We start from the raw sequence: 18914 nt of genomic DNA on the forward strand, positions 1-18914 counted from the left end.
GTCTAAAATTTAAAATTAAATATTTAAATTCAATTTCACGGTTTAAGAGAAAAAGGCATAATTCTGGGCTTTGTAGCCCGTAGCGTAGTTCGGGCTACAAAGTCCGGAATTATGAACTTCACTCTGGATTACGAAATCCCGAGCCTTCAAAATCTATTTAGATATACCCTATTAAAATTTGCAAGTAGAATGAGTAGAGAAAAGAATGACAACTAGAATGAGTCAATTACAGTAATATCCAATGACCTAGGACTTATTTACATTCTTCTTCTTGGCTAAGTCAATTACAGTAATATCCAATGGTTTATTTATTATTATTATTATTATTTTTTAATCCAAATACCGTTTTAAATACACACTCAAACAGATTTGAACCCCATCTTCTTGACACCCCACACTGAGAGAAACCACAATACCAACCTAAGTTAAACCTTGATCGACAATAAAAAGTTACCATAAACGTTAACTTTACAAATTCGCCAATCGGGTGCAAGAATTGTTGGTGTTGAAACTTGAAACTCATCGGTGTTTTATAATTGTATTCTAGAATAAACTACAGAAATTACTTAAGACTTGTGCTATTTGTAAAAATAAAATAAATAACCATATAACTTTTCAGGTCAACTAAGAAAGTATCAGCCCTTTTTTTTTCATCTAGTTGCATGCATGTTGGATGGTTCATTGACTTTTAAAAAGTAAACTCCATGATTCTTTCAGCAAACTGTATTACATATATTTTAGCTGATGTGACAGTTCATGTTCAAACATCCAAACAATGTTAACCAAAGAATGATCCCATTCTCTCGAATCTCAAACACGCAAAATTTTGCCAAAAAGATATGGAGAAGAAAAATACCTGCAACGATAATCCCATTTTGTGTATCTTCTTTTACTTACTGATCACTTTAAATATTTTCTCCACAAAAACAGCAACGGCCCAAATCATCCGTGTAAAAGTCGGAGTTGTGTTAGACATGGATGCATTTGGACGGATGACATTCACGTGCATATCAATGGCCCTCTCGGAATTTTATGTTACAAATGACAAATATAGAACGAAGCTGAGTCTCACCAGTCGGGACTCTAAAAACGACGTCGTTGGGGCAGCTGCAGCAGGTACATCAAAGCCTAAAAAATACACACCCACACACACTCAGGAAATTAGGAGGAAGAAATAGAAAGAAAAAAAGATTATGCACTTAACCAACTCGTACCGTAAGATGTTTATTTGTCAAATGCTCTAGGATGATGAATTTTTCTTTGCCTTCAAACTTCATTTCTTTTGCTAGCCTTTTTCATATATTATTTCCTTCAAGTAGGGCCGAACTGCAAAACAAATCCGTTGGTCATAATTTTCTTATGCAACCATTTTCTGTTGCGATGATGAGTAGCACATCAACAGCCATCGCCTTTGTCTTATCTTAAAATTTCGAATTAATATATATATATATATATATATATATATATATATATATATATATATATATATATATATATATATATATATATATATATATATATATATATATATATATATATATATATATATATATATATATATATATATATATATATATATATATATATATATATATATATATATATATAGATATATATATATATTAGGATAAAAAGATAATCAGACCTAACCTGATAAGAGGTTTATTTAATTTACATAATTCTCTGGTTTTCTTATTCTTGTTATGAGGTCTACCATATCAAACAATGGGTCAATACTCAATAGCTTTATCTTGTCTGGAAAATGTAGACTATTCAATAAACTAGTTCGAAATTCAGAAATTTTAGAATATTAGCAATTTAGCTCGTTCGATAGATAAGTACATTTATAAAAACGTTCGATAGATAAGTACATTTATAACAGTAACATTGTACTATATCGTCAGTATCTTGCATAGGTTCAACAGAACAAATGTTTATCGGCTAGATATCATAGAGACAAAACAGAGTCTGAATTATCTGTTCCTCAAAGGTCAGTTTGCTTAAGCAAGTGCTAGTTATACATATTTTTCGCAATAAAAGCTATAAACTAGTCCTAAATGTATAGGCGTGATCTGTTTTAAAGAAATTTTAAGCCCAAAAAATTTGAATTTTCAACAGGTGCGGAGAAACATTGAAATATTAAATTGACTAAATATTCACTCTCAAGATGGACGTATCTAGTACTATTCAGTTTTCTTTCCAACAAATGAGATTCTATACCAGGAAAATTTGTATTAAAATAGTAGTTAAAATATTACCTTATACTGGGAGAAGTGCAAACCGTTCAAGATGCACATTACTAATTGTAACAGTCAACTGAATGATTTCTTGCTCATGAAATGCAGGTCTGGACCTACTGAAGAATGTTGAAGTGCAAGCCATCATCGGTCCCGTGTACTCAAGTCAGGCTAACTTCCTTATTTCTCTTGGACTCAAAGCTAAAGTTCCCATCATTACTTTCTCAGCCACGAGTCCTTCTCTTTCATCGCTTCGTAGTCCATATTTCATTCAGGCTACTCTAAAAGACTCTTCACAAGTAGGCGCAATCGTTGCAATCATTCAAGCCTTTGGATGGAGAGAAGTTGTAACCATTTACGAGAATACTGAATTTGGAGAAGGGATTATACCATTTTTAACCGATGCCTTAGAAAAGGTAAAAGTGCGTGTACCGTACAGGAGTGTCATTCAAACTTCAGCAACAGATGATCAGATCCTCGCAGAGCTTTACAAGTTGATGGCTATGCAAACCAGAGTTTTCATCGTCCACATGTTGAACCCTCTTGCTTCTCGCCTGTTCACCAAAGTGGAACAACTAGGGATGATGAGTAAAGATTATGCATGGATAATAACAGATAGCATCACAAACGATTTAAATTCAATGAACCCTTCTGTCATAGCATCCATGCTAGGAGTAATAGGAGTAAAACCTTATGTTCCAAATACAAAGGAACTGGATGACTTTATAACTCGATACAAGAAAAGGGTTCTGCAAAGCAATCGAAAAGCCCTTGGCGTGGACATTTACGGGCTATGGGCTTACGACTCGGCCATAGCACTAGCCATGGCAGCAGAAACTGCAGGACTAAAAAATCTTACATATCAAGAAACGAACACATCAACAAATTCTACGGATCTTGAAGCCATTGGAGTATCAATAAGTGGACCAGAGCTCATTCAGGCTTTATCAAATATCACATTTAGGGGCCTTGCTGGAGATTTTCGATTGGTCGATGGCCAACTCCAAGCGCCTCCATATGAGATAGTCAATATGGTTGGTCCTGGAGCTAGAGGCATAGGATATTGGACAAAAGAGAACGGAATCATCAACAAACTGAACTTCACTAGTTCAAGCACAAATGAATATTCCACTTCCAAGTCCAACCTTGGGCCTACTATATGGCCAGGCGACGAATCATTTCCACCTAAAGGTTGGGTGGTTCCTACAAGAGGGAAGAAATTGAAGGTAGGAGTACCCGTAAAGGATGGTTTCACAGATTTCGTTCGTGTAACTTGGAATTCCGACAATTCTACAACAGTGGAAGGATACTGCATAGATGTTTTTGATGCTGTGATGGCAGCACTGCCATATGGTGTGCCGTATGAATACATTCCATTTGCAACAACTGATCACAAGATGGCTGGTGATTACAATGCGCTGACCCAGCAAGTGTACCTTGGAGTAAGTATCTTCTTTATTACAATGAATTTAAAAATCAAACACATTTTTTTATCAACATAGAGCAAGATGGTACAGCTGACCTTTTCTCTAATCAATCAACAGAATTATGACGCTGTGGCTGGGGATGTAACAATTCTAGCAAATAGGTCACAGTACGTCGACTTCACTTTGCCGTATACTGAGTCTGGTGTTTCAATGGTCGTACCAATCCAACACGATAAGAGCAAAAATACATGGCTTGTTTTTAAGCCACTGACTAGGGAGCTGTGGTTCACAACCTTTTTCTCTTGTGTTGCAATTGGGTGTCTGGTTTGGTTTCTTGAACGTGATGTAAATACAGAATTCAGCGGGTCTCCTTTGCATGAATTTGGCATGATATTCTGGTTCGCCTTCTCCACCATGGTCTTTGCTCACAGTAAGCCACCTTTCATCTTTTAACTACAGTCATTTTTGCCAAATGTTACACTAGAGCAAATCTAAGGCCGTGTTTTGGCAATTGATAATATTGTAAACATCTAAACTGATATTGAATGTTAATAAAAACAAGAAGTTGTTTCTGACCATTTGGCATTGAATTTTTTGGTAGGGGAGAGGGTGATAAGCAACTGCGCCAGGTTTCTGCTGATCATATGGCTCTTGGCAGTATTTGTATTAACCCAAAGCTACTCCGCCAGTCTTACATCCATATTAACAATCCAGAAGGTGGAGCCAGCAGTTACTGATATTAATGAGCTCATAAGAAACAAGGAATATGTAGGCTACTCGAACACATCATTTGTTTTTGGATTTCTCAAGAAAATGGAATTTGATGCATCTCGACTTCGGTCATTCAAGTCAGCGGAGGAAATGGATGAACTTCTCTCCAAAGGGAGTGCAAATGGTGGAATAGCAGCTGCCTTTCATGAGATCCCGTACATAAAGCTGTTTCTAGGCAAATACTGTTCAAAATACATGATGGCCGGGCCCACGTACAAGGCTGAAGGTTTTGGATTCGTATGTGACCCTCCTCATCACCTACTTTCAAGTGTATCTATCACATATATTTTTTTTTCATTCTATGTTGTCGTTTTCTGTACTTTTAATAAAATATCTCTCTTCTTTGCTGCAGGTCTTCCCAATAGATTCTCCTCTAGTACCTGATGTTTCACGAGAAATTTTGAATGTGGCGGAGGGCCAGAAGATGGTCGAGATTGAGACGACGTGGTTGGGAGATAAGACCAAATGTCCAGACCTTAACAGCTTACTTCCACCTAAGAGTCTTGGCCTTTCAAGCTTCAGGGGACTCTTTATTATGGTAGGAATAGCTGGAGTTTTAGCACTTATATTTAGATTCTTCAGTAAAAAACCGCAATTCCCTGGTGATGAACTCACAGCGCAGAGCCAGAGAGATGAATTACATCGGTTACTGAACAGGAGGTACGAGGTAGGAGGTGGTCAACAAGGCAATGTACCTGAGAATCCAAATGAACTGCCCGCAATTCGGGCACATTTACATGAACATGAGTTACATGAGTTACCGATGAGGTTCAATAATAGAGATGAACAAGGCAATTAGTCTAAGAATCTGAATTAAAGCGAGTGAATCACCTAATTTGTAATTTTTTGCTTCCACTATGATTGTGATATATTGGTACTCTTTGTTGGATCCTCCGTGACACTTTGTAAGCTGTAACCGAACTTTTAGTATGAAGATGTGATACTAAGAAGGGTGTTCCAAATCGTGAGGTAAAAACTCAAATCTTGCTATCTTAGAAAATTCTACTCCCCCTTTCCACAATCCTACTACAGTTCATCCTCGTCAACATATTTGGATTGTTCTACATTTTGCTTTTGCTGTAGCAAGATAGTCATCGCCACTTTAAATGTGTATAACTTCACAAGTGCAATAGCAGATGTATGCTACCTTTCAATTTCTGATATGGGCTACAAATCACTAGCTTTGATTAAAATATCATTACAAAGAAGGAAAAAAAAATGAACTCTGTTAAAGGGACATCAAGGAAACATAAAAAAAGCTAGAGGTGTTATTGTAAATCATAAATCAGTTGCTACATGTTTCATTTTCTTTTCCTTGATTTCTCTTCTTAGGACTTGCACCAGCAAGTTCTCTTCTGTTTCATTTCATGTTCGAACCTTTGTACTCTACTGTAATTATGACATATAAATTGGAATTCTGTGTTGGTTATCTATACACATCTAAAAGTCGTCCCGGTTTAAATTTTAGTTTAGGTCCTTCAGTAGTCAAACTTTTAGTATGAGGGTATACCTAAAGAGTGTGTCCAAATGACCTAAAATCATGTCGTAGAACTCACATTTGGCTGTCTTATAAACTTCTATTCACCGCTTCCACAGTCCCACTAGAATTCCTCCTCGTTAAAGTGTTTACTAAGGGATGCCATTCACTAGAGATCATACATATTCTTTTAGGCATTTCAACAAACATGAAATAGGCATCAACACCAACATTAACAAAAAAAAAAAACACAGAATACCCCCTCAAACAATAGTTTCTACAATTGACCCCAAAAAATAAACTGACACATAAATAGAACACATTTTGTTATAAGGATTCCCAATCAGGATTAGGTCAGATATACTTGGTGTTGAACGAATCCAAAGTGGTTGATATAAATAGAAGAAAAAAAAACATATACAGCAAGTGGTAATATTAAAGCAAAATGAGAGAGCGTTTACCTGAGTAAGATTAACAGTCTCGATCATCCCCATGGCCAGAGGCGTAGACGTGTCTGGCCGAGGTCTCTTTCACACTCTTCTTCTTCTTCTTCGCCCAGTCAAGTCAATATAAGAAAATGATCGATAAAACCAAATGTCCAGATTCTAGTACTTTGTTCTCGTCCAACAGTATCGGTTTAGAGAGCTTTTGGGGGCTGTTCTTGATAGTGGGAATTGCTGCAGCTTCAGCATTGATAATCTACGCGATCAAATTCCTACGCGAAAAATAGAGATAGAGAGAGTGGCTGTGGAGGTGATTGCGTGAAGTGAGCAGCAGAATCATCTAACGAACATGATTTTCGATTTAGTCCGTCGACTTTTTCAGTGGCCTCTCCGTGTACTAATGGCCCGACTTCTCGAGCCCAAATGCGCAGAATGTAGATTTTCGAGCTATGCAGCAAGAAATCGAACTTGTCAATCCGAATCAAAACGAGCAATTGTCATCAACAACGGTGGACTTGGCGCATGAAGTTCACTAAGTGTGGTAGCTTTATCTTTCATCTCAATCAGATAGGGGTAAGATGACATCTTGTAATTTCATTTCCATTGTAGAAGAGTACTCTCATCTAACATTTCAAGAAGAATAAAAGAAAAAAAGATCTCGATTAGTGTCTTGTTCCAAGATAGTTCCTTAGGAGCTTTAATGCCTGAAATTTTGATTTGCGATAACACATCATTAGCATTAAAACTAGCATTGATACAATATCGAAAAAAATGTAATTGTGTAGAAATTCGGAGAAGGGCTGTTTAGGAAAAATCACAAAGCTACAGATTTCACCTTAAGTACGAGCTAATAGAGGAAAAGAGATGCATGACTTGAGTATGACAATGGAAGAATGCAGGCAATTTCTAAGAGTTAATATTCTTGTAGGCATTTCAACAAACATGTACTAGGCATCCACACAATCCATCAATGCAATCATTAAAAAGAATATAAATCAGTAATTATTAATTACCAACATCTCTGTCACGAGTGACGACAACTTGGATTCTTCTTCTCATAAAGTACTCCGAGGTTGTCAATATTATCCGCTCTAGTTAGATTTAAATATTTGCACTTGTAATAAATACATTTTCAATATTCTGAGTAAGAGCACTTTGTTCACGTCTTCCCCTGCCTTGCCAAATCAATTACATTTATAACCAATAAATCTTTCAAAGTCAAAGTCAACCATAGAAGTTGCTAAACATGATTAATCACCCTAATTGCCTCATGTAAATTTCAAATTTCGAAGAGTTCGAGTTTTTTTTGTAATAAGTCAAACCTCAAGAATGAATGAATAATTGTTTATAAGGGTAAATTACGGTCATTCCCATAGGGTAATGCTAAATTACGAAAAAATCCCTCATGTTTGGATATTTATAATCAATTAATCATCCCCTCAAGTCCATCCTTGCGGTGTCAAATTTGGAATCTTCCATAATCTAGAAGATTACGTTGAATTTGACACCGTAAGGGTGTACGCGTAGAAGATTCATAGTCGATGGATGGTTGTAATTATCCAAACATAAGTGAGTTTGTCGTAATTTAATCTTAACTCGGGGGTGGCCGTAACATAAAAAAAAAATCATTCTAATCAAACCTTTTAACAAGCATTTATGAAAATTTACAACATCAACCAATTTTGGATAGCTCATTGACTTTACAAAAGTAAACTCCCATGATTCTCCAAAGAAACTTCAAAATACAATATATTAGGACAGCTCATTTTGGGTCCTACACCATGTACTTAGTTCTGGATGTAACAGTTCAAATTCAAACATCCAAAAACACAATGCCCTGTGTATGCATTTTTTTTTGGTAATCAAATTAAATCATCATCTAGAAAGAAAAAAAAAAGAAATGGAGAAGATCAAAACCTGCAGATATGTCATTTTGCATCTCTTCTGTTATTTATGTGCCGTGATTTTCTCAACAAAAATGGCAGCGGCACAGAACATCTCTGTAAGAGTAGGAGTGGTGCTAGACATGGATGAGTATGGAAAGATGGCATTCAACTGCATATCAATGGCGCTATCGGATTTCTACACTACACATGATTCTTACAACACGAGGCTGTTTCTCTACAACCGGGACTCCAACGGAGACGTCATCGGGGCAGCTGCTGCAGGTACTCCGCCTAAAACACACACAACACACATTCAAGAAACAAGGAAGAAACGAAAAAAATATAAAAAAATTATAAACGTAATCAACTCATATAGTAAGATTTTTTAATTACTATGTCAGATGCTGTAGGATGAATATTCAATTGGGCCCAACTGCCAACTTTTCTGTTGGTTATAACTTTCAGGCTTCAGCAGCATTACTTGTTCTTCTAACTATACTTCAAGCATAATTGGAAACTTACCCAAACATAGTAATCCCAATGTATAACATATTTACCCTCACCAAAATATTTCTTTACGGAAATCGCATCACAACATTACCGATATTGAAGGATAATAGGGTAAAAGGACTATTTTCTTCACCACGTGACATCTTTTGATAACGTTCATTACTACTGACAAATCCAGATCAAGTGAATTTTTTTTCCTAGATGAGAAATACCCTAAACGGTCATCGCTTTTTACATCTTAATTTCAAAATAAAAAGCATACAACTATGTTATGTTGCCCATGAAATGCAGGTTTGGACCTGCTGAAGAATATTGAAGTGCAAGCCATAATAGGTCCCATGTACTCGGTACAGGCTAATTTCCTTATTTCTCTTGGACAGAAAGCTCACGTTCCTATTATTACCTTCTCAGCCACAAGTCCTTCTCTTTCATCACTAAGGAGTCCTTATTTCGTTCGGGCTACTCTAAACGACTCTACGCAAGTAAACCCCATAGTTGCAATTATTCAAGCCTTTAAATGGAAAGAAGTCGTGCCAATCTATGAGGATAACGAATTCGGGGAAGGGATTGTGCCGTTTTTAACCGATGCCTTGGAACAGGTAAATGTGCGTGTACCTTACAGGAGTGTCATCCCACCAACAGCAACAGACGAACAAATTGTCGCTGAGCTTAACAAGCTGAAGACTATGCAAACAAGAGTATTCATCGTGCACATGTTGAGCAGCCTCGGTTCTCGCCTGTTCGCCAAAGCAGCACAACTAGGAATGATGAGTAAAGATTACGCATGGATAATAACAGACAGCATCACAAACGAATTAAATTCAATGGATCCTTCTGTCCTAGCATCCATGCTAGGAGTAATAGGAGTAAAACCTTATATTCCACGGACAAAAGAGCTGGACGACTTTGCAATTCAATACAAAAACAAGATTCAGCAGAGCAATCCAAAAGCTCTAAATCTGGACATATATGGTATATGGGCTTATGACTCGGCCCTTGCACTAGCCATGGCAGTTGAAAAAGCAGAGTTAGCAAATCTTACATATCAGAAGACGAACACGTCGACAAATTCTACAGATCTTGAAGCCTTTGGGGTATCGTTAAGTGGACCAAAGCTCATTCAGGCTTTATTGAGTATCACGTTTAGAGGCCTTGCTGGAAACTTCCAATTAGTCGATGGCCAACTCCAAGCACCGCCTTACGAAATAGTCAACATTGTTGGTCCTGGAGCTAGTGGTATAGGATATTGGACAAAAGAGAATGGAATTGTCAACAAACTAAACTTCAGTAGTTCAAGCGCAAGCGCATATTCAACTTCCAAAGACAACCTCGGATCAATTACATGGCCAGGCAACGAATCATCGCCACCTAAAGGTTGGGTGGTTCCAACAAAAACCAAGAAAATGAGAGTAGGCGTGCCTGTAAAGGATGGTTTCACTGAATTCGTCCGTGTTACATGGAATTCCGACAATTCTACGACAGTGGAAGGATTCTGCATAGATATTTTTGATGCGGTGATGAAAGCACTACCATATGATGTGCCGTATGAATACATTCCATTTGCAACTCCTGATCACAAGATGGCTGGAGATTATAATGAAATGGCCTATCAAGTGTACCTTGGAGTAAGTATTTTCCCTTTTCTTATTGAATTTAAAAATCAAATACATTTTCTATCAGCACAAAGCAAGATGCACTATACTATGCCTGAATTCTTCTATTCTCTGCTTATTGATGAATAGAACTATGACGCTGTGGCTGGTGACGTAACAATTCTAGGAAATAGGTCTCAGTACGTAGACTTCACTCTGCCTTTTATAGAGTCTGGTGTTTCGATGGTTGTACCGATCCCAGAGGATAAGAAGGGAAATACATGGATATTAGTGAAGCCATTGACTTGGGAGTTGTGGTCAACAATATTCTTCTTTTTTGTTATAATTGGGATTTTGGTTTGGCTTCTTGAACGCCCAGAAAATAGAGATTTCAGAGGGTCTCGTTGGGACCAATTTTGCATGATATTCTGGTTCAGCTTCTCCACCATGTTCTTTGCTCACAGTAAGCTACCTTTCATCTTTTAAACTACAGTAAGTCCTTTTTTACCAAATATTAAAACCTACTTAATTAACTCTGCCAATTTTGGCATTGACTTTTTTTTTTGGTAGAGGAGAAGGTGAAAACCAACTCCGCCAAGATAGTGGTGATTGCATGGCTATTGGCGGTATTTATATTAACCCAAGGCTATGCTTCCAGTCTTACATCCATGTTAACAGCCCAGCAGCTGATAGTGAATGATGTTAATGAGCTTATTAGAAACAAGGACTATGTAGGCTACTCGAATACATCGTTTGTATATGGATTTCTGAAAAACCTTTTTGACGAGTCGCAACTTCGGCCTTTCAAGTCAGCGGAGGAAATGGATGAACTTCTCTCCAAAGGGAGTGCAAATGGTGGAATAGCAGCTGCATTTCATGAGATCCCATATATAAAGTTGTTTCTAGGCAAATACTGTTCGAAATACATGATGGTCGGACCCACTTATAAGGCTGCTGGTTTCGGATTTGTATGTGACACCCTCTTCACTATATATATGTTTTCATTATACGTTGTTTTTTTTTTTTTTTTGCTTTCTAGACTCTCTTTCTCTCTTATTTGCAGGTCTTTCCAATAGATTCTCCTCTAGTACCTGATGTTTCGAGAGAAATTTTGAATGTGACTGAGGTTCAAAAAATGGTGGATATTGAAAAGAAGTGGTTGGGAGATGAGTCCAAATGTCCAGACACTGACACCAAAAGTATTGGCCTATCAAGCTTCAGGGTAGTCTTTATTATTGTAGGAACAGTTGGAATAGCAGTGGTCATAAATTATATGATTAGACAAGGACGTGAAATAAGAATGTCCATAAAGATGATCCCCCAATTGTCCATAATGATCCCCCAATTGTCCATAATGATCCCCCAATTGTCCATAATGATCCCCCAATTATCCATAATGATCCCCCAATTATCCATAATGATCCCCCAATTATCCATAATGATCCCAAAATTGTCGATAATGATCCCACAATTGAGAGACAGATATATGAGTTATGGCAGTCACTAAAGACTTTCAAGGAAAGACTAACACCTAAACTCTAGCACATGTGGCTGTCAGGTTTCTGTTTACCTCAAAATAAAGATTGGTGTGCGACTCTTAATTGAGGAGGTGGTATCCTAATTTCTAAATCTCATTCTACGTGTTTCGTAATTTTTTTCCCCTTAAATTCTCTTTCTTGAAATAACGTGATTAACTTCTCTTCTGAGAATATCTTCTTGGGACTTTGATCGGCAAGTTCTCTTATGTTTTGTTTCATGTTCTAACCTTTTGCTTTTACTGTGATTATGATACATAAATTTGAACTTTGTTTTGGTTATGTATATCCTCATAAAACTTTATCCAAAAGTTTGCATTTTTTATCGATTCCTCATTGACTCTTGTAAGTTGTAAGGGTGTGAGAGTGAGACTAAGAAATGTGTTCGAAATCATGACATAGAAACTCAAATTTTTGCTGTCTTGGAAAGTTCTACTCACCCCTTACATATTCCCACTATAATTCCCTCTCGTCAAACATATTTGGATTCTTCTACATTATAGCTTTTACGATGGAAAAACTTAAGCTAACAGTGAAAATGAGATGCACAAGGAATTAAATGTTTACTGAGGAATGACAATCATTACGAGCACGACAATGGAAGTAAGGAGATAATTTCTAGGAGTTCATATTTGGGTACCGAGTAAGAATTTGAGTATCCTTGTCTAACATGTTGAGCTTCGTGCCGCACGTGCAGACGTATCTGATCGAGGTCTCCTTTCTCCAATTCTTCTTCTTCTTTTTGCCAAACTCAACTACATTTGTACACAATGAATCACTCAAAGTCAGTTTTACCAATAAAAAAGGACAAAAGGAAAAAAAATCAAATTTACATTATTTACTCAGCTCTGTGATTACATGGAAGTTGGAAATAAAACAGAATCCTTCTGTGAATCTTGAGAATATATTTTGTAATTTACGCAGAGTGTTTTACGGGCTACGAAACATTCCAATTTTTCAATAACATGCAATATTTAAATTATGTTCTAAAATTGCGAACACTCTCTTGAGTAATTACAATACAAAATACCCTAAATTTAATTTTAATTTACAGGTAATTGGAAAGGTGTAATCTGCAAGTGGAATGGATTGGGAAATGAGTAGAGAAAAGAATGACAAGTAGACTATGAGTGTGCTTGTCTTCACGTCTTGAGCCTTATGGAAAGTTGACCTTTCTGGTCGAAGACTTATTTATATTCTTCTTCTTGACCAAGTCAACACACACGTACACACCCAATCAAATTTGAACCCCGTCCTCTCCCACACCCCACAGTGAGAGAAAAAGCCACAATACCAACCTAAGGCCTTAATTGACGATAAAAGGTTACCTTTAACAAATAGTCAATAGGATACAAGGACTGTTGGTGACGAAACCAATAGGTATTTTATATTTTGGAATAAATTACAGAAACTATTTAAGACTTGTGCTATTTGTAAAAGTAAAATAAAGGGAAAGATCATATAACTTTTCGGATCAGCTTAAAAATTACCAACCATTTTTTTCATCAAGTTGCATGCATGTTGGTGATACGTCATTGACTTCACAAAAGTAAACTCTATGATTCTTTCAGCACACACCATGCTGGATTATATATATATTCTGTATTATACACATAGCACAGACCATGTTTTGGGCCCTACCTATATTTTAACTGTGGATGTGACAGTTGAAGACAAACCCTTCAAACAATGGTAACCAAACAATGATCATTCTCTCAAGTCTCAAACATGCAAAATTTAGGAAAAAAGGATATGGAGAAGAGAAGAATTACCTGCAGCAAACCAATTCTGCATCTCTTCTTTTATTTATTGATCACTTTGAAGATTTTTCCTACAAAAATGGCGACGGCTCAGAACATCACTGTAAGAGTAGGGGTTGTGTTAAACATGGATGGTTTTGGACAGATGTCATTCAACTGCTTATCAATGGCGCTTACGGATTTCTACTCTACGCACAAACAATATAGAACGAAGCTGGTTCTTACCGACCGGGACTCCAAAGACGATGCCGTTGGAGCAGCTGCAGCAGGTACTCTGCCTATAAAAAAACATATAACACACACTCAGGAAATAAGGAAGAAGAAATAGAGGAAACAAAAAGTTATAATTTGATTTAGCCTATTAACTATTCAATGATTTTCTTATTCTTGTTCTGAGGTCTCCCATGTGAAACAATGGGTCAATCGCTTTGTCTTGTCTGAAAATGGATGTTATTAATTAAACTAGTTGGCAATCAAGAAATTCTATAAATTTCAAATTACAATTCTGTAGGAACAATCCATAATGATTTTTTTGGGTATGGCATTTTAGTCTGTCCGGGAAACAAGTTTATGTATAAGAAAGAGTAAACGCTCTACTACTATATTGTTAGTTTCTTGCTCAAGTTCAACAGAACAAGATGTTACTAGATATCACAGGGCCAAAAAACACTCTTATTTATCTGTTCCTCACAGGCTAGTTTGCTTAAGCATTATACATATTTTTCCCAATAAAAGCTATAAACTTTTCCTAGTTGTATAAGTGAGATTTTAAAAAAAATTTAAGCCCACAAAACTTCAATTTTCAAGAAAGGAGGAAGAACATTGAAATATTAAAATTTTCTAAATATTCACTCAAGATGTGGCTGTATCTACTACTATTCAGTTCTTTACATGGAAAAATTGTGTTGAAGTACTAGCTGAAATATTACCATATACTGGGAAAGTGCAAACAGATTCAAGATGCACCTTCCAGAATGTAGGCAATCGACTGATGAACGTTTTGTTGCACATGAAATGCAGGTCTGGACCTACTGAAGAACGTTGAAGTGCAAGCAATCATAGGTCCCGTGTACTCAAGTCAGGCTAACTTCCTTATTTCTCTTGGACACAAAGCTCATGTTCCTATTATTACCTTCTCAGCCACAAGTCCTTCTCTTTCATCACTTCGGAGTCCATATTTCATCAGGGCTACTCTAAAAGACTCTTCACAAGTAGGCGCCATAGTTGCAATTATTCAAGACTTTGGATGGAGAGAAGTTGTGGCCGTTTATGAGAACACTGAATTTGGAGAAGGGATTCTACCATTTCTGACTGATGCCTTAGAACAGGTAAATGTGCGCGTACCTTATAGGAGTGTCATTTCACCATCAGCAACAGATGATCAAATCCTTGCAGAGCTTTACAAGTTGATGGCTATGCAAACCAGAGTTTTCATCGTCCACATGTTGAACCCTCTTGCTTCTCGCCTGTTCACCAAAGTGAAGCAACTAGGAATGATGAGTAAAGATTATGCATGGATAATAACAGATAGCATCACAAACGATTTAAACTCAATGGATCGTTCTGTCATAGCATCTATGCTAGGGGTAATAGGGGTAAAACCTTATGTTCCACAGACAAAGGAACTGGACGACTTTACAACTCAATACAAGAAAAAGGTTCTGCAGAGCAATCCAAAAGCCCTTGGTGTGGACATATACGGGCTATGGGCTTATGACTCAGCCATTGCACTAGCCATGGCAGCAGAAAGAGTAGGGTTAGCAAATCTTACATATCAAGAGACAAACATGTCTACAAGTTCTACAGATCTTGAAGCCTTTGGAGTATCATTAAGTGGACCAGAGCTGATTCAGGCTTTATCAAACATCACATTCAGAGGCCTTGCTGGAGATTTTCGATTGGTCGATGGTCAACTCCAAGCGCCTCCATACGAGATAGTCAATATGGTAGGTCCAGGAGCTAGAGGCATAGGATATTGGACGAAAGAGAGTGGGATTGTTAAAGAACTGAACATCACAATTGCATCCAAAAAAAACTATGCCACTTCCAAGTCCAACCTTGGGCCCACTATATGGCCAGGCGACGAACCATCTCCACCTAAAGGTTGGGTGGTTCCTACGAGAGGGAAGAAACTGAGAGTAGGAGTACCTGTAAAGGCTGGTTTCACTGATTTCGTTCGTGTAACTTGGAATTCCGACAATTCTACAACAGTGGAAGGATACTGCATAGATGTTTTTAATGCAGTGATGGCAGCACTACCATACGGCGTGCCGTATGAATACATTCCATTTGCAACTCCTGACCACAAGATGGCTGGTAATTACAATGAGTTGGTCTATCAAGTGTACCTTGGAGTAAGTATCTTCCTTTTTCCTATGAATTTAAAAACCAAACACACTTTAATCAACATGGAGCAAGATGCAATATACTACAGCTAACGTTTTTTCCTAATCAATGAACAGAACTATGACGCTGTGGCTGGAGATGTAACAATTCTAGTAAATAGGTCACAGTACGTCGACTTCACTCTGCCATATACTGAGTCTGGTGTTTCAATGGTTGTAAAAATCCAAGACGATAAGAGGAAAAATACATGGCTTGTTTTTAAACCACTGACTTGGCAACTGTGGATCACAACCTTTATCTCTTGTGTTGCGGTTGGGTTTTTGGTTTGGCTTCTTGAACGCGAGAAAAATACAGAATTCGGTGGGTCTACTTTGCATCAATTAGGCATGATATTCTGGTTCGCCTTCTCCACCATGGTCTTTGCTCACAGTAAGCCACCTTTCATCTCTTAACCTACAGTTGTTTTAGCCAAATGTTACACGTAGAGCAAATCTAAGGCCGTGTTTTGGCAATTGATAATATTGTGAACATCTAAACTGATATTGAAGGTTAATAAAAACAAGAAGTTGTTTCTGACCATTTGGCATTGGATTTTTTGGTAGGGGAGAGGGTGGTAGGCAACTGCGCCAGGTTTCTGCTGATCATATGGCTCTTGGCAGTATTTGTATTAACCCAAAGCTATTCCGCTAGTCTTACATCCATGTTAACAATCCAGAAGGTAGAGCCAGCAATTACTGATATTAATGCGCTTATAAGAAACAAGGACTATGTAGGCTACTCAAACACATCATTTGTTTTTGGATTTCTGAAAAAACATTTTGATGAGTCACGGCTTCGGCCATTCAACTCAGCGGAGCAAATGCATGAACTTCTCACCAACGGGAGTGCAAATGGTGGAATAGCTGCTGCCTTTCACGAGATCCCGTATTTAAAGCTGTTTCTAGGCAAATACTGTTCGAAATACATGATGGTCGGACCCACGTATAAGGCTGATGGTTTTGGATTTGTACGTGACCCTCCTCACTAGTTATATTTTTAAATGTATCGATCCATATATATGTTTTCATTTCAACTCGTTTTCTAAAATGTCTCTCTTCTTTGCAGGCCTTCCCAATAGATTCTCCTCTAGTACCTGATGTTTCAAGAGAAATTTTGAAGGTAACCGAAGGCCAAAAGATGGTGGAGATTGAGACAACGTGGTTGAAAAAAAACGAAAAATGTCCAGACCCTGACACCTTAATTCCACCTAAAAGTCTTGGCCTGTCAAGCTTCAAGGGAGTCTTTGTTATGGTAGCAATAGCTGTAATTGTAGCCATTATATTTAGAACCTCATGTGGAATTAAGATATGCCCTCGTACTGAACTCGATCTGGAGGAGGAGATAAAAGATTTTGATGAGTTACTAAAGTGGTACAGGGAAAACCGTCATCCACAAAATCCTCAGAAGATGAACGGAGAGATTGAGCTTGGTGATCGGAATGGATAACGAAATAACAACCTCAACATCCGCGCATAGAAAGATTAATATTTTCTTCCTTGATTGAGGAGGTGTTATTGTAACTTATAAATCTATTGCTACATGCTTCATTTTCTTTTCCTTAAAGTCTCTTATCAGGACTTGGAGCAACAAGTTCTCTTCTATTTCCTTTCATGTTCTTACCTTTGTACTTTACTATAATTATTACATATAAATTGGAATTCTGTTTTGGTTATTTATAATTTTATGTACATCTAAAACTCGTCCCAGTTTGAATTTTCGGTTGGGTCCTTCAGTGACACTAGTAATCGAACTTTCAGTATGAGGGTATTCCAAAAGAGTGTATCCAAATATAAACCTAAAATCATGTCGTAGAACTCAAAGTTTGCTGTCTTAGAAACCTAAAATCATGTCGTAGAAACTTCTACTCACCCCTTCCACAGTCCCACTAGAACTCCTCCTCGTTAAAGTGTTTACTGAGGGACGCCATTCAATAAGAGTTCATACATATTCTTTTAGGAATTTCAACAAACACGAAATAGGCATCAACACCAACATTAACAAAAAAACACAGAATACACAGTAGTTTCTACAATTGATCCCAAAAAATAAACGGACACATAAATTAGAACAAATTTTGTTATAAGGATTTCCAATCAAGATTAGGTCAGATATACTTGGCGTTGAACGAATCCAAAGTGGTTGATATAAATAGAGAAGAAAAAAACATATACAGCAAGTAAAAAGAAGAGACGATTTGGAAGTAAATATAACACCTTGTTATATCACTCCCACTTAAAAGTTAAAATCAAGTCATCCAGATAGTTGAAACTTTAATAATTCCAGTGATTGAGAAGAATATTAATTATTGATGCCGAGTAAGAACATGAACATGATTGTGCTCACGTCTCGAGCCTCATTCATATTTCGTGTGGCCAAGTCAAATTACCTAATGAACCTTTCAAAGTAAACTTAACTATAAACAATAGAAAAATGCTTTTACAAGATCAATGACCATAATGTTCCTAATGTAAATTTCAACCTTACATTTTTTAATCACATGAAAATTTTATTTTGGTATAATGCATTGGAAGTTAGTCATAAGTTATCATATTTCAATCTACAAGTTACATGTAATAGTTTTGCAAGTTCTGTGGCAAAATAAACTTGTCGGATTTTGCTTGTACGAATGAAGAATTAAAAAATACGAAATCATACATTTCGTTTTTGATAGACTTTTGATCCCCTTGATTTTTATTGAAGTTAGAAAGTAATTTTTAAAAACATTAAAATCCGACAATTTCATTTGCCATGTCAGTAGTCAACGGGTGAAATCGAAATTTCTGTCGAAATAAGACAACATAGACACAATTTGTAAGAACAAAATTATAATCTTCCCAGTTGAAACCTGCTTCTTATTTAATATTTATTTGACCCAAAACATAACAAATCTA

General features: G+C 36.9%; 3 protein-coding genes and 1 long non-coding RNA gene across 23 annotated transcripts; 3 read left to right on the top strand and 1 right to left on the bottom strand.

Moving 5' to 3' along the window:
• Positions 1-681: 681 nt before the first annotated feature.
• LOC148772566 (uncharacterized) lies at positions 682-14745 on the bottom strand. Of its 20 annotated transcripts, none has more exons than XR_016030656.1 (12): positions 14605-14745; positions 13864-13916; positions 13651-13709; positions 12519-12633; positions 8273-8532; positions 6374-6978; positions 4241-5147; positions 3760-4117; positions 2675-2791; positions 2259-2565; positions 1215-1326; positions 682-1128 (listed from the first exon to the last, which is right to left on the bottom strand). It is a non-coding gene; the product is annotated as an uncharacterized LOC148772566 (long non-coding RNA). The 20 variants fall into 20 exon arrangements; XR_016030644.1 differs by having other exon boundaries at positions 2670-2791; XR_016030634.1 differs by having other exon boundaries at positions 14568-14709.
• Positions 757-5397, top strand: LOC105975183 (glutamate receptor 2.3-like). Its single transcript, XM_088816123.1, has 5 exons — positions 757-1116; positions 2346-3679; positions 3782-4094; positions 4266-4672; positions 4788-5397. The coding sequence occupies exons 1-5, from the start codon at positions 840-842 to the stop codon at positions 5232-5234; spliced, it is 2778 nt and encodes a 925-aa protein (XP_088672249.1). The 5' UTR covers positions 757-839; the 3' UTR covers positions 5235-5397.
• Positions 9019-11969, top strand: LOC105975184 (glutamate receptor 2.2). The gene is made up of 4 exons (XM_013000356.2): positions 9019-10376; positions 10494-10806; positions 10914-11311; positions 11407-11969. Exons 1-4 carry the CDS (start codon positions 9090-9092, stop codon positions 11848-11850), a joined length of 2442 nt encoding a protein of 813 aa, XP_012855810.2. The 5' UTR covers positions 9019-9089; the 3' UTR covers positions 11851-11969.
• Positions 13718-17627, top strand: LOC105975185 (glutamate receptor 2.3). The gene is made up of 5 exons (XM_013000357.2): positions 13718-13907; positions 14650-15992; positions 16101-16413; positions 16587-16990; positions 17089-17627. The coding sequence occupies exons 1-5, from the start codon at positions 13718-13720 to the stop codon at positions 17467-17469; spliced, it is 2631 nt and encodes an 876-aa protein (XP_012855811.2). The 3' UTR covers positions 17470-17627.
• The last annotated feature ends 1287 nt before the right edge of the window (positions 17628-18914 follow it).

Source organism: Erythranthe guttata, chromosome 1 (assembly GCF_056151865.1).
Source record: "Erythranthe guttata isolate IM_541 chromosome 1, IM_541, whole genome shotgun sequence".
NCBI lineage: Eukaryota > Viridiplantae > Streptophyta > Magnoliopsida > Lamiales > Phrymaceae > Erythranthe > Erythranthe guttata.